General features: G+C 39.3%; 1 protein-coding gene across 1 annotated transcript in view; it reads left to right on the top strand.

Moving 5' to 3' along the window:
• The window catches only part of sbno2b (strawberry notch homolog 2b), a 61659-nt gene that overhangs the window by 8223 nt on the left and 40120 nt on the right, over positions 1-13316 (top strand). Inside the window, exons 2-3 of the mRNA XM_070909084.1 lie at positions 6441-6667; positions 7713-7801. Coding sequence (XP_070765185.1) covers positions 6560-6667; positions 7713-7801 — 197 coding nt within the window. The 5' untranslated portion in view covers positions 6441-6559. The remainder of the gene's footprint in view (positions 1-6440; positions 6668-7712; positions 7802-13316) is intronic.

Genomic DNA, 13316 nt, shown 5'->3' with positions numbered 1-13316 from the left:
CGAGTGTGACTAAGTAAAGAAATACATGTGAGAGGTGACGAGGCCACAATGATCAACAGGATAGAGGGCTGAGGTTAAAATAATGAACCATTTTTCTGCGATACAAACAGAACAGAAAGTGTTTATCCTCCACACAGTTATACTGTCTACACCAAGGAAATTGTGGGGACACAAAAAGAAAGTGGGATAGTGACTACGCTCCTGTCTTGATCTTAAATTCAGCATTTTCTTCCTGTCATATATATCCTTTTAGCACTACTTGTCACTGCATTTAAAAGGCATTCATACATGTACTTTATAGCCAATGCATACATGTGTTTATGACTTTATCACCTAAATGCCTACAAAGATCAATTAATTCTCGTACATGACAGGATAAACAACCTTAATCCAATACATCTGCACATACACAAATAATTTAGTTGTGTGTGTGTGTGTGTGCGGAAGTATGATTGTATATCAACACTCCACATGTGAGTGAGATGGCACACGCGCCAGGCAGGGTGGTTGTTCTCCTCGTGAGCGCTAATCGTGATTTAGCAGCTTAAGGAAGTCACACTTCGCTGGATGATCCCCATGTGCTCTGGCCGCCACTGATACTCACTAAAGGCCACCAGCATACAACCAGGCAGTCCTTCCTACCACAGCCTGTCTTTACCTCCTACCTAACGTACTTGCAAGCAAATGTTGGGTGCCGTAACTAACAACACACATAGTAAACCCACATCTTGTGTTTTTGAAGTGACAGAGGCATGCTGCTTGTTAACCTCTGTCTGTCTGGTCGACAGACAGACACAGTGACTCACGCAGCCAAAGGGAACCAACTGGCCTATAATGTGCCCACATCGCTGGAAATACTGTTTCTAACGTGACTAAATATCCATGTTTGCTGTCCTTCTGCCCAGATTAACCAGTCTGTGTGTTTTGGCATGTTCAGCATATAGTGCAGGGCTTGTTTTGAGTTTTTAAAGATTTTACAATTATTGCACATGAAATGCCCTAATCTCCCTTGCAATGAGCTTTTGCACCAGGCCACCCACAGAGAGAGAGATGGAAGGAGACACACATGGGAGGGGGTTGTGCAAAAACCAGCACTAACCTTTGAAGTAATTAACAGATTTAACAGATTACACTGAAAGGAGTCTCTCTCTCTCTCTCTCTCTCTCTCTCTCTCTCTCTCTCTCTCTCTGAACTGTTTTTATAACAAAGGTTTTATGTGTTATTTTGAAATGGCCTTGTCCTCTTCAGCATATAGAGCATACACATCTGACTGTAAATCCAAATATTGACAATAGAAACACATTTTTAAATAACCAAGCAGGGTTGTAATGATTTATGTGTGTATGTGCTGCTTTTTGATGAATGAACTCCCTTGTGCTGCATTGGGCATGTTTTGTTCTTTATCTTTTGTTTTCTTTTTCACATATCTCCAACCCTCTCCCTACTGATAGCTTTCTGCATCACCTCCTCTTCCTCTCTGCAGTGGTTAGGAGTAGTAGGGGGTTTTGCTGTTTTCTGGTAATGAGAGGCCTTACAGGAAGGGGATAGCTGGGACCACTCTTACAATGATCAGTATCGATTATCCTCAGAGGCTCGCTGGAGGGGTGGGGGTTAGGGAACAGGGGGTGCCATTTTTCTGTTGCTAAGGGACAGTAACTCGTATCATAGTGGTGGGTGACGTGGCTATGGGTGGCAAGGGGAACAGAGGATAGAGCATTATGGTAAGACAGTGGGAAGACACAACACTTAAGAATAAGAAATTCTGTCTTTTTTGCAATGGTGGTAGGTGGGGGTTTGACAATGAAGAGGTTGATGCTGAGGCTAATCGGGAAAACTAGGATTATTTTTAGTAGTTACACTTATTGATCAAATAATTCAGCTGGCTACTGTATTACTGGGCAATTGGCTTTCACATACACCGATATATTGTTGAATTGAGCTTTCTCAATTTCCCCTTTCATACTGGAAGCTTGTGTATGACATACTCTATTGAATGTGCATTCAGACAGCTGTCACAAAATATTCTGTGGATGTAATTGTTAAGACATGAGTCTACAACTATAGTTTCACACACGTCACTGTTGAATCACAGAATTCAATGAATAACACAGAATCACTTTAAATATAGTAACAAAATTAAGTTTCAGTTCAGTTTCTCTCTCTCGCTCACCCACTTGCATGAACTTTCTCTCTCTCTCTTTTTTCGTCCTCTCTATGCTCTTTTTTATAGTAGGTCAGTAGTCCATTACATAAATGCTGTTTTGATTGAAGGAAGGTGTGAAACCAGGTTGAATACTGCACGTGATCCCATTCAGATTGAATACAAATGTGCATTAGACCTGCATCTTGGAATAGTGTAGGACTATATCAAGACCTTTTGACCCAGATGAACTGGCAAGATGCTCAAGAACCTTTTGATGCATCCAAGCTTTCAGCGTTCTAAGGGTGTTTGCATTGAGCTCTCAATACACACTCCCTGGCTGCCCCGAGCTGCCTTGCTTTCCTATCCCTGCCTTCATCTGGACCTCGAAGGCTGGAAGCTGTCCATACATATTCAGAAAATATCTAATATCCTTTTTGCTTAAGACCTCCTGCTTAGAAAGTTTGCCTTTTGGTTCTTTGTGTTGGGCTTCCCCACATTTGTTTCACCCTTATCCAGACTGTATCACACTGGTAGCCTGAAGATAAAATGGCCACCCTGTGTATTGGCTGTGCGAGTGATGAATCTCTCTCTCTCTCTCTCTCTCTCTCTCTCTCTCTCTCTGTCTCACACACACACATTGAGACACACAAAGGCCCTCTTATTTAGACCCTCATAAACTCTATTAGGATTTATTACCTCAGCTTTGTCCCCAGTGAACACGTCTGGCTGGTTCCAGATTGGGGGCAAACTGGAGGAAGGAATGAAGGAAGGCAGAGGGGAAGGAAGGTAACAGTTTGATTAGTTTGGGGCAAGGGAGTGTTACTGACGTTACACAGACATGCATTGTGGAGTGCTGAGGGATTGGCTTGATTCAGCAGTCAAACTTGTGAGATTTGTGGGATTTTTGTTAAGCTTTCATCCTGGGAGTAACATAGAAGGATTGTTTATATATATATATATATATATATATATATATATATATCAGAATCAGAAATACTTTATATATATAGACGGACGGACGGACGGACGGACGGACGGACGGACAGACAGACATAGAATCAGTAGTGTACAATCTGTGTTCCCATAAACCTCAGAGAAGCAGATCTATTGTCTAAATGCATATACTAAGATAGTGAGCTAAAGCGGACTTCATACACATTATTCCAAATTTGTCATAAATCCTTAGTGTAAGGCAGCATAAATACAAGCTGCCAGACTTAGTTGGTATCTGTGTGAAACCATATCAGAAGAAAGTAGGTCATTGTGATCAGTTTCCCAATTATAAGAGTGTGTCTAATTTATTCAGACAGATTTAACGAGTGAAATCTGTGATGTAAATGTAAACAAAAGGGTAATCCCACTATAACCAGTGCATTTTGCCCCCTGCTTTTATATATATTTTGATTTTATAATTGTGTGTGTGTGTGTGTGTATGTATGTACAGTGCTTAACAAATTTATTAGACCACCTGTCATAAAAACGAGAAAACACAAATATTTTAGAAATCTGTCAAAAACTTGTTTCAAACTAAAAATTGTATTGTTATTTATTAGGCAAATAAACTGGAACAACTAAATAGTCCTTATTCACATATATTAACCAAAAATCTTAATATTTTGTATGACCTCCTTTGGCCCTGATAACAGCTTGCAATCTTGGTGGCATTGTTTTTACGTACTTTTCGACAGTCTCTTTTGTTATTGAGTTCCATATAGTTTCTAGCTGTTCCCAGAGACTTGCTTTGGATGAAACTTTTGTGTGATCTATTTTTGAATTCAATAAATCCCAGATCTGTTCAATAGGATTCAAGTCTGGACTTTGATTTGGCCAGTCCATCAGTTCCAGTACTCCAGATTCCTTTTTCTTGGTCAAGTAGTCTCTGCACAGCTTTGCAGTATGCTTGGGGTCATTGTCTCCTTGGTATATGAACCCACGACCAATCAGGTTCAATCCAGAAGGGATTCCATGATGCACCAAGATGTTGTGGTAGACCTTCTTGTTCATGATACCGTCAATTTTAAATAATTTGCCCATGCCGTTTCCACAAATGGAACCCCATACCATAATGGAATCTCCACCGTGTTTCACTGTGGGTGCAATGCATCTAGCATCAAAACGTTCTCCAGCTTTTCTGCGGACATAAACACGACGATGCTGACCCAAGAGTTCAAACTTGGACTTGTCCGTCCAGAGTACCTTCTTCCAGTCATCTACAGTCCAGTGTTTGTGCTCCCTCGCAAATTTTAAGCATTTTTGGATGTTTGCAGGCCTCAATAATGGCTTCTTAGCAGCTATTCTTCCCTTTAAGCCTTGTTCCTTCAGTCGTCTGCTTATGGTCATTCTGGAGACTTTCTCAGATTCTGATCTAGAAGCATTAATCTCTGCCTGAAGATCAGCAGTGGTCTTCCTTCTGTCTCTAGTCCATAAAATCTTGTGGTGCCTGACATCTGCTTCAGTTAGCTTAAATAACTGTAATTTGGCATCGCAATCAAAAAATAATAATGTGCTTTCTTATTTTTGTCTGCTTTTTTGTAAAACAGTAAATTTGAAAATTCATGGATAACAACAATAATTATGTTTTAGCATTAAAGATATCGTTTTAATTAAAGAGCTTGCACATGCTGGTGGATTAACCATTTCAGAAACATAAAAAAATATTTTGGTAATCAGCAATACTGTTAATTTAGGGCAGTGGTGGTAAACACCTTACACTGGGTGGTGGTCTAATACATTTGTTAAGCACTGTGTATGGGGGGTGAAATGGGTCATGGAGGACGAGACACATGTATGTACGTTCGTGTGATTATTTTATAAAAATCCCACACGTGTGATAAGTACAACTCAGACATGCACATGCACGTGTGAATCTTAACCCACCTTCAGCCCACAGAGGCAACAGGTTCAGGTCTTTCATCCAGTAGAATCAAACAGGACTTGTCAAAAGCTTACAGGCTTTTTAATGTGAGTTTATCCAGAACTTCCACTGCTTTAAAAAAATAAAATAAAATAAAATAAAACAACATGAATGACATTACAGATTAAAGATTAGCCTAATAAAAGACTAATATTATCAGCCTATAATTATTAATAGGACTATTATTATCATCCTAATTTCATTGATTTGAAAAATAGACATGACTAAAATAAAACGGAGTTATATTATATTATATTCTATACTGGAGTGGGGAGCTTGTTAGCATTGCAGGACGTCTTCTGCCTGTGTCCATACAGTCTGACATGTCATTGTGTCTGACACTTGAGCTGTAAAACACACATCTGTTTGTAAGAGAGAGGGTCTTCCTGATTACGCTTTATAATCGTGAAAATTAATTGTTTTGCGTATCAACATTAACTCTAGGTTTTCAACATATGTAACACAAAATAAAACAATCTGCACCAACAAAGGAGTAAGTTGTGTCAGTCATAATATTGACTGCATGTCATGTCAGATACCACTATAACTTGATAATCAAGTACCTGTTCCTCTGCACCCCAACTGGTCCGCTCTGTTGTGGACATCCTGCTGGGATTTTAATTGGCCCTCAGTGAACCTTGAGTGATGTCAGATGACAACCAGCTAATGAGAGCTGTCAATCAATAAATATAAGATCACACTGCATTACAAATAAGATCTGGATTCAGTTTGTGTGGCCAAAAGACCAATTATTTGTCTAATTTGCATCATATGATGAAAGGTATTAATTTAACAAACACTGAAACATTCATTCTCACTTTATTATATTCTTATTTTCCTGCGGTATGAAGTCTTCAAGAGTGAATATGTCTGAATCCGTGTCTTCTTGTGAAATGAACTGTACCTGTTTATATTGCTATGGTGGACTCTTACCTAAGACCTCTTGTTTATGTTTTTATTTGGTCTATGTTTACTGTTTGTTAAGTGTTAAGTAACATTTTAAATTCAGCCCATAATAATCAGTTTACATAAAATATGCTTGAATCTCTTTTCTATTGTAGGCCAATGCTCTTTCATTCTGTTTTCTTTAGTTTTAATGAGGTGCAGGTGAAACATTTTACGAAGCTTTATCCAGGATGTGCTCTAAAAGAAGTGAAATTAGCCACACTTTAATACTTTATTTATTGGTACTATTGCCTTGTTTCCCGTACTAATTTCCAGTTAAATAAGTCAGTGAAATCTAGCATTCGTCTACTTTCCAAAGTCCTGATGTGATATTGATCCCCATGTTTGCTGGAAATACTTCTCTACAACTCTTCTTATGTCTCTTTTACCCTTCTCTCCCTTCCCCCTACATCCCTCCATATCTGCTGTCTTCCTCAGGTCATGGAGTGTATCTGCCCTTGTTAGAAGTACTATCTCGAACACAGCCAGCACGTGGGTGGCGGTCGGAGGGTGCATAGCCTAAGTCAGCTGGTGGTCATGTGTGAAGCTGTGGTCTGATGCCCACCCTCCCCTCAGCGCTGGCCATGGACGGGGAGAACTACCTGCATCCAGAAGGCCCTCAGCTGGACAGCAGCTTGTTCTCTGTGGCCCCCTCTAACATGGAGGCATGTTAGGGATTTTGATTACATTTATTCAGGCGCCATATGCATATTCAATTAACTTACATAGGTTGTTTTTTTTCTTGTAGTCATGTCCTTGTGCCTGCAGTATGTATACAAATGCAGTTCAATTTCTTTTATCACTCCCTTTTATGTGAGCTCACTTTTACAGAGGTCAGATTAAAAAAAAAGAGTAAACTGGGGTCATTTCATTTACTGTCTCACTATTTAGAAGTTTACTATAGCTTGACATGCTCTTGCTACAGGATATGTGTGTTAAACTATGTAATAAGTACAAAACAATGCTTTTCTTGTGTTGGCAGAACTGATAAATGACATACTGACAAAGTTAAACTGGGTTGAACCTATTGGCCCTTTTCTTTGCACTTTCCCCAATGTCTCATATACAGCATCATGGGTAAAGACACTCCAGCTGTACATAAACCTAAAGACACATATTTACTGTTTAATATCTGAGCACTGGTGTATGTGGCTTCTGCGTCGTGGAACAGTCATCTAGAAATGTGTGAGAAAGGAAGTGATCCTACTGTGGGTAATCGCCACCAAAGAAATTGTCCCAATAGTCTTTGAGCACCACTAATAAAATCCCGCTCCCTTCCACTGTAATGGGGTAGCGACAGAAATTCCAGAGAATTTCTCAAAACCTCTGCTCATATAACTGAAACTATCTGCCTGTCTAAGATACCACTAGGGATAAGTAGTGAAAATATGTATTGGGATTTAGCTGAACTGACTGGGCTTATACTCTTTCATCTAAAGACCTGATGTTGACATGAAAACATCCTGGCAAAATGCAGGGGTGTGATGGTAGTGATAGCATTTTCTTGCTCTGAATTTTAAACATAACAAATTAAGTTTGATACAAGGCCATTTTTGCCAAAGCATTCATTGCTGGAGGGATGAACATGTAGAACCTTTGTTGTCTGTTTTTTTTAACATTATGAGAAAGCTCTGTTGCACTTCAGATGTTTGATGTTATATTTCTTTCTTTTTTTGTAGCATGACGGATTTTCCTTTTGTTTTGTTTTAGAGTTCAATATATGCCTCCTCTGGTTCCTGGGGCTCCTACTCTCAGCAGGCTGGATACAGCATACACTGCCCTATGCAATCTGGAAACCAGTAAGTTAATACAAACACGTTTGACAATACCTTGCATTGTCATGAGCTGAGAATGACTGTATATCTGCTGAAAACATGACCGTAAGTAGTGCACTGTGCACTAGTCCATACATGGTGGCTGAGAATGTTCCATAACAAATACCATGTTCAGTACTCACAACAGGCAACGACCTTAGGATGGAGGGCTGAGAGCTGTTGAATGTGGGCGATAACGTCCCACAGGAGTTTCACAAATGAGCTAGCAAAATGTCCCATTAGCCCTGGTACTGTCAAGTATTGTGCAGTTATATGTAGTTATTATGAGTGTGGTGTTGAGTTGCCTTATGAATATTTTGCTAATGGTGTATATTTGACAATTGCCACAGCCACATCCACGTGGCAAACAAACACACTTCCCCTTTATTTGTCCTTTTTAATAGGACACAGACTGGAATATACACTGTTATAAGTAATTCATAGTGTTGATATTATACAGGACAGATACCATTAAGTCACAGTTGTGTATTCTGTGACAAAGTATTTTATCATAGGGTTAGGCTTACGGTTAGGGGTGAGGGATTCTGCTTCACTTATAATTGAGTACATTTGAGGCTATGTTTGTGTCCAGTGATTAATGTGATGCTTTGCAATAAAAATGCAGCTGCATTGTAATGCCGTGCCAGCCCTAAAGGAAAAAGTTTGATCCTTTTATGAAATGCATGAAGTCTAACTGGGTGTTTAACTAAGCGTTTCAGACAGTTCTTTTTCAAATCGTATATTTATTGATTATTAATTATTAAATATTAGATCCTATTATTGCATTCCTGTCACCTTAAGTGACTTAACACAAGCAGACCAAAAATCACTTTTAACCTGACCCCTAACCCTACACCACCAGCTCAAGTCATTGGGGATGGTCTCCTTTATCAGACCTCCTTGGTGTCAGCCTTACTAGGGGGGTTAATCTCAACATCTTGCAACTCTACTCTTATTTTATGACCTCATCGCTAAATGAGAGGTGTTTGTCTCTTTCCACCCCCAGAGAAGGAGAGAGAATGTGTAATTCAAAGGCACATCTTGTCCGCACTGGCCGTGTACCATAAGAAGCACATCAACAGACCAGAAGCAGCTGCAGTTCTTGTCAGTGTCTACACTGCATCCATTGAGCCAAAGCATTGCTGTCACAACCCAATACACTTTCAATGTAGTTGAAAAACACAGCTGAACCAACTATCTGAATTTGGCAGCTTGCGCTTTCTTACGTGGCTTCGGTTTAGCGTGGCTGGTCTGACCTGGAGTTTTTACTAGGGATGGAAACTCCATTTAATGTTATCGACATTTAAATGACATATTAACAACACCATGACTAGTCAAAGAGAGAAAGCGAGAGACAGAGAGCACGAGTATGCAAGCAAAAGACATGGACTAATCTGAAACTACTGTCAGTAGTTATAGTTGTAGTTCTGGCGTGTAGCAGTGTCTGTGAACAGCGAAGAACTGGTATTGACTGTAATAGTAGTGTAACTACATAATATCGTCTTTTAGTGGAATGCCCCATCATGGTAATTATCAGTGTCTACTAAAAATTTACATCAGCATAGTAGTGTTTTTACCAAAGCAAACATCATGAATATGTGGATTTGTATATCTACATACAGTGTCTGTTTTGTGATTCAATGGATAATGACTTCATTATTCATTTAAAGGTCCCATTCTCTTAGAGGCAACATGTCTAAATTGACTTCGATTTAGTCATCACCAAACCTGTGTCATACTATACACAACTCGGGGGAGTGTTTTATATTGTTTTTGCTGTCTGTGCAGCGTTTCTTTGAAAGTCCAACCATCAGATGATGTGAGAGCACAGTCTGTGGTTTTCAGATTCACTCAAAGTAGAATATTTTGACATCAAGCTGGTTTTACAAGACCCGCCTTCTCCCACTCTCCGTCTTACAAATATAATATGCATGTATGATCATGATGAGACTGTGGTTTTAGCAAGATTGGTGTGATTGAATATCATCTTGGGACTTCATTATTGTGTTGTGAAGGCCCTCATCTAGCAGGAACAATGTCCTGTGGTCTGAAAAGGTGTTAATTCAGCATTATTCTCTGTCAATAAATGTTTTGTCCCAGAGTGACCTAGCAGACTGTCCTGTTCCAGGACTCTAATCACGAGGTCACTCTTTTGTAACCATTTTGCTGCAGCCCTTCAAACGTTTTTCATCTCTGCTCTCAATTTGACCAAGTAAACAGGTCTTAAAGCTCCAGTTTTTCCATGTCTTTCTAGTCCTGTTTTCTTCACCCAGTTCAGTACTTCTGATATCCAGTCAGCCTCTTTTTCACATGACCCTGTATTCGCTCCTCTTTTCTTCCATGATCTACAGGCTACAGAGCAGGCTGCAGCTTAGTGTGATTGACTTGCACTGTACAGTGAGGATGTAATTGATTGAACTTGAAAGCCCTTAGTCGTCTGCTCACATGGCCATTGAGAACAAGCAGTGCTGTGATTGCACTGACTGACGTGCATCAGTCACCTCTGCACAGTAGAAACTATTCTTATGAGTGGTGATAAAAACGTCACGGAGACTCTGACTATGGGGGGTTAGTAAAACAGGAACAGGTCTATTCCAGGTAATAACACTTTCCACTTTCATTGTACGTTCTTCAACTAGCTGATAGCCCAGGAAAAAATAGGCTACAGTTTTACTCCGATTATAGCATTACCAGTGAGACAGAATAAAGATGAATGGGTGATTGTGATTGTCATCTGTTATCCAATAACAGCTGGTAGTTCTTGCTGATTTAAAACCTCTCTCTTCATTGATAACTCCATCTGGACCATTTGTTCCTACCAGTCCTTCTCCTGGTGTCTCCATCCAAAAGCACCTCGTAAACGGTGACTATAAAGTGTGTCATCTTCTTTTTAAGTAGTCTGGCCAAAGTACCACCTAGAGCTCCGCATTTTTCATCACAACATAGGCCACCAAATTAAAAGTGGTAACTGTGCGTTGAGCTTTGCCACTGGGCTCACAAAGCCCACTATGAGCCCATAATGTTAACATTTTTTGATTTTTAAGGTTCACACAGGTAGTTTTTGTTGCAGGACCACAGAACTGTATAGGACTGTGCTCTGATGTATCAGGATGCAGTTGCTTTTAGGTTACATTCAATTATCACTGGTATATCGGTATCAGCATCAACTGAACTGATTCATCAACTGAAGTCTCGGGACCATAGACATCACTAGATGCTCGGTATATTCCCTGGTGATGCCCTGTCAGTCCTGTACTGCAGCCATGTACACCTCTTTGTTTGGGGGCTTTTGGGTCTGGTCTGGATGTTAACATCCTCAAACCTTCTGAGAGCTGAAAGGCAGCAGTATACCCTCATATTCACAATAAGTAATATGTCACCGTCTACTACTTACAGACCGCACTGTTCATACAAAAGAAATACAAATTAAAGATGTTTAATGTGATACTACGATGAAGTGATGAAATTTTTTACCCAAAAGGTCAAAAGTCAACTTCACGATGACATCATAACGTCCTGGAAAAACACTATTATTCAACACCATAACTCAGGAACAGAAGGGGAGATTGTGGCCATATTTCACAGTTGGTCTGACACTTTTGACTCAAAGGTCAAAGATCATTGTGACCTCAAAATAGGCTTTAAGCCATAATTTAAGAATTAATTGGCGATTCCAGATTTCACACACAAGTTGACTAAAGAGTCAATATAGAGATAACTTCCATTTAGCCAAAAAATACATTTTATACCTCCTTTTTTTTAAATTCAATTTCTTCCAAGTGGCTTACAACCGCGGGGCGGTAATTCTAATTTACAAACTATTTAAAGAGGGAAAATAAGGCCCACTGTTAGCAAACAACAGTAACAGTTTGTGGTAATTTGTGGTTAGGTCTGTCCCACACAGTTGAGTCTGGGTGTTTATTTACAGCAGAAGAATAAGAAACAGACCACTGACCTACTTCTACTTTTATGTCTCGTTTATTCCTGATTGTCTATGACAAACTCTTCAGTTATCAATCTTGAAGGCTCAGATTGTGTGCAGTATTTACGGTCAACATGGCTCTGTGAAATAGGACTACATGATATTGCGTGGTACTGAACATTATTTGCTGAAAAACACCAGAACCTCTTTCTTTTACCTTTTTCATTTTGATCTAATGAGACAGTGAATCAAGGTGAGCTTTTTGATATCCTTGCTCCTCAGTTTGGTTTGACTTGCTGCCTGCCCTCTCTGCGTTATTCACTGTTGGTACTGCCTGTAGCCAAACTGGAGTGCTTCCAGTGGTGTGACTCAAAGATCATAGATTGCACACTGTTGATAGCATGACAGTTACATCATTATTGTGCGGGCTGTAAGGAAGAGTTCTTCCAAGGAATCAGTTGGTGATTGTTGGAAGTCATTGTTTACTCTTTGATAAACAGCTATGTCTCTCTATGGAAGTAGCCTTAGACTTTTTATTGGACTTCTACGGAAGCTGTCTTTCAATGAATTTGCTCAAATTATGTTTAAATTACAGATCATTTGGCATGGTCCTGCTGCTCATTAATACATTGATATTGTGTAAAAATGTTGTGAGGTGTCAGTGGTTGAAACTTTTTGAACTAGTTTGTTGCTCCTTTCTAAATCATAAGAAAAGTTACTTAGAAGTTCATAGCCTTTAAAACTGCATCAAAATTTAAGACTGAACTGAAAATCCACCTTAAAAACATTATAATGTTTGAAACGACACTTTTCTAATAACTAATAACAAATGCAGACTGTCTATCAGGAAATAAGTCATTAAAAGGCACCATTAAAACATAATTTCAGCCAGTTGTGATAACTAGGTATCTTTGTAAAATGTCTAAAGATGACATGACAATGATTTACATGTCTGGCCAGTATGATTTTAACGTCAAATAAGAGATTGTTAAATAACATGGTTCAAATGGTGATCTGTACACAGCTACAGGCTGCGTAGTATGGGAAGGCTACATGTACACAATCAGCTTATTTGGCTGAGAGCCCCTAACCAGCTTTGTGTTGTTGGAAAGCAGCTGATGCCGGCCTGCCAAGACTTCTGCTGTAATAATATCGCTGTCATATCACTGTTGGCCAAAGGGCCAGGAAGGGGATTTCCATTGTGGATGACTGTTACCATTCACAGTGCTATGATCTTTCTGAGAACTAAACAGATTCTTTACGATTATGATCTCATGACCTTTTTTTTAAAATATATAAATAGGTTCACCACTCATCATGATTAGAGTGGTAAATCTGGCTTTTTCCAATGTGTTGGCTAAAAGTTAATTGTCACACTCAACAACTTCTTTGCTTGATTGCAGAAAACAGAACAATAACAAATATCATAAAAGATTTGGATTTTTAACAAGCATTTGTGTTCACTATTGGTAAAACTCAAATAAAAAATGGTGTTTACATCACAACCCAGTGATATGTGTGGTTATCTAAAAGATGACTTTGAAACAGATAATGGATACTAACCAAAAATATACCATT

Source organism: Enoplosus armatus, chromosome 7 (assembly GCF_043641665.1).
Source record: "Enoplosus armatus isolate fEnoArm2 chromosome 7, fEnoArm2.hap1, whole genome shotgun sequence".
Classification (NCBI taxonomy): domain Eukaryota; kingdom Metazoa; phylum Chordata; class Actinopteri; order Centrarchiformes; family Enoplosidae; genus Enoplosus; species Enoplosus armatus.
This window is presented reverse-complemented; position numbering and strand designations above follow the sequence as displayed.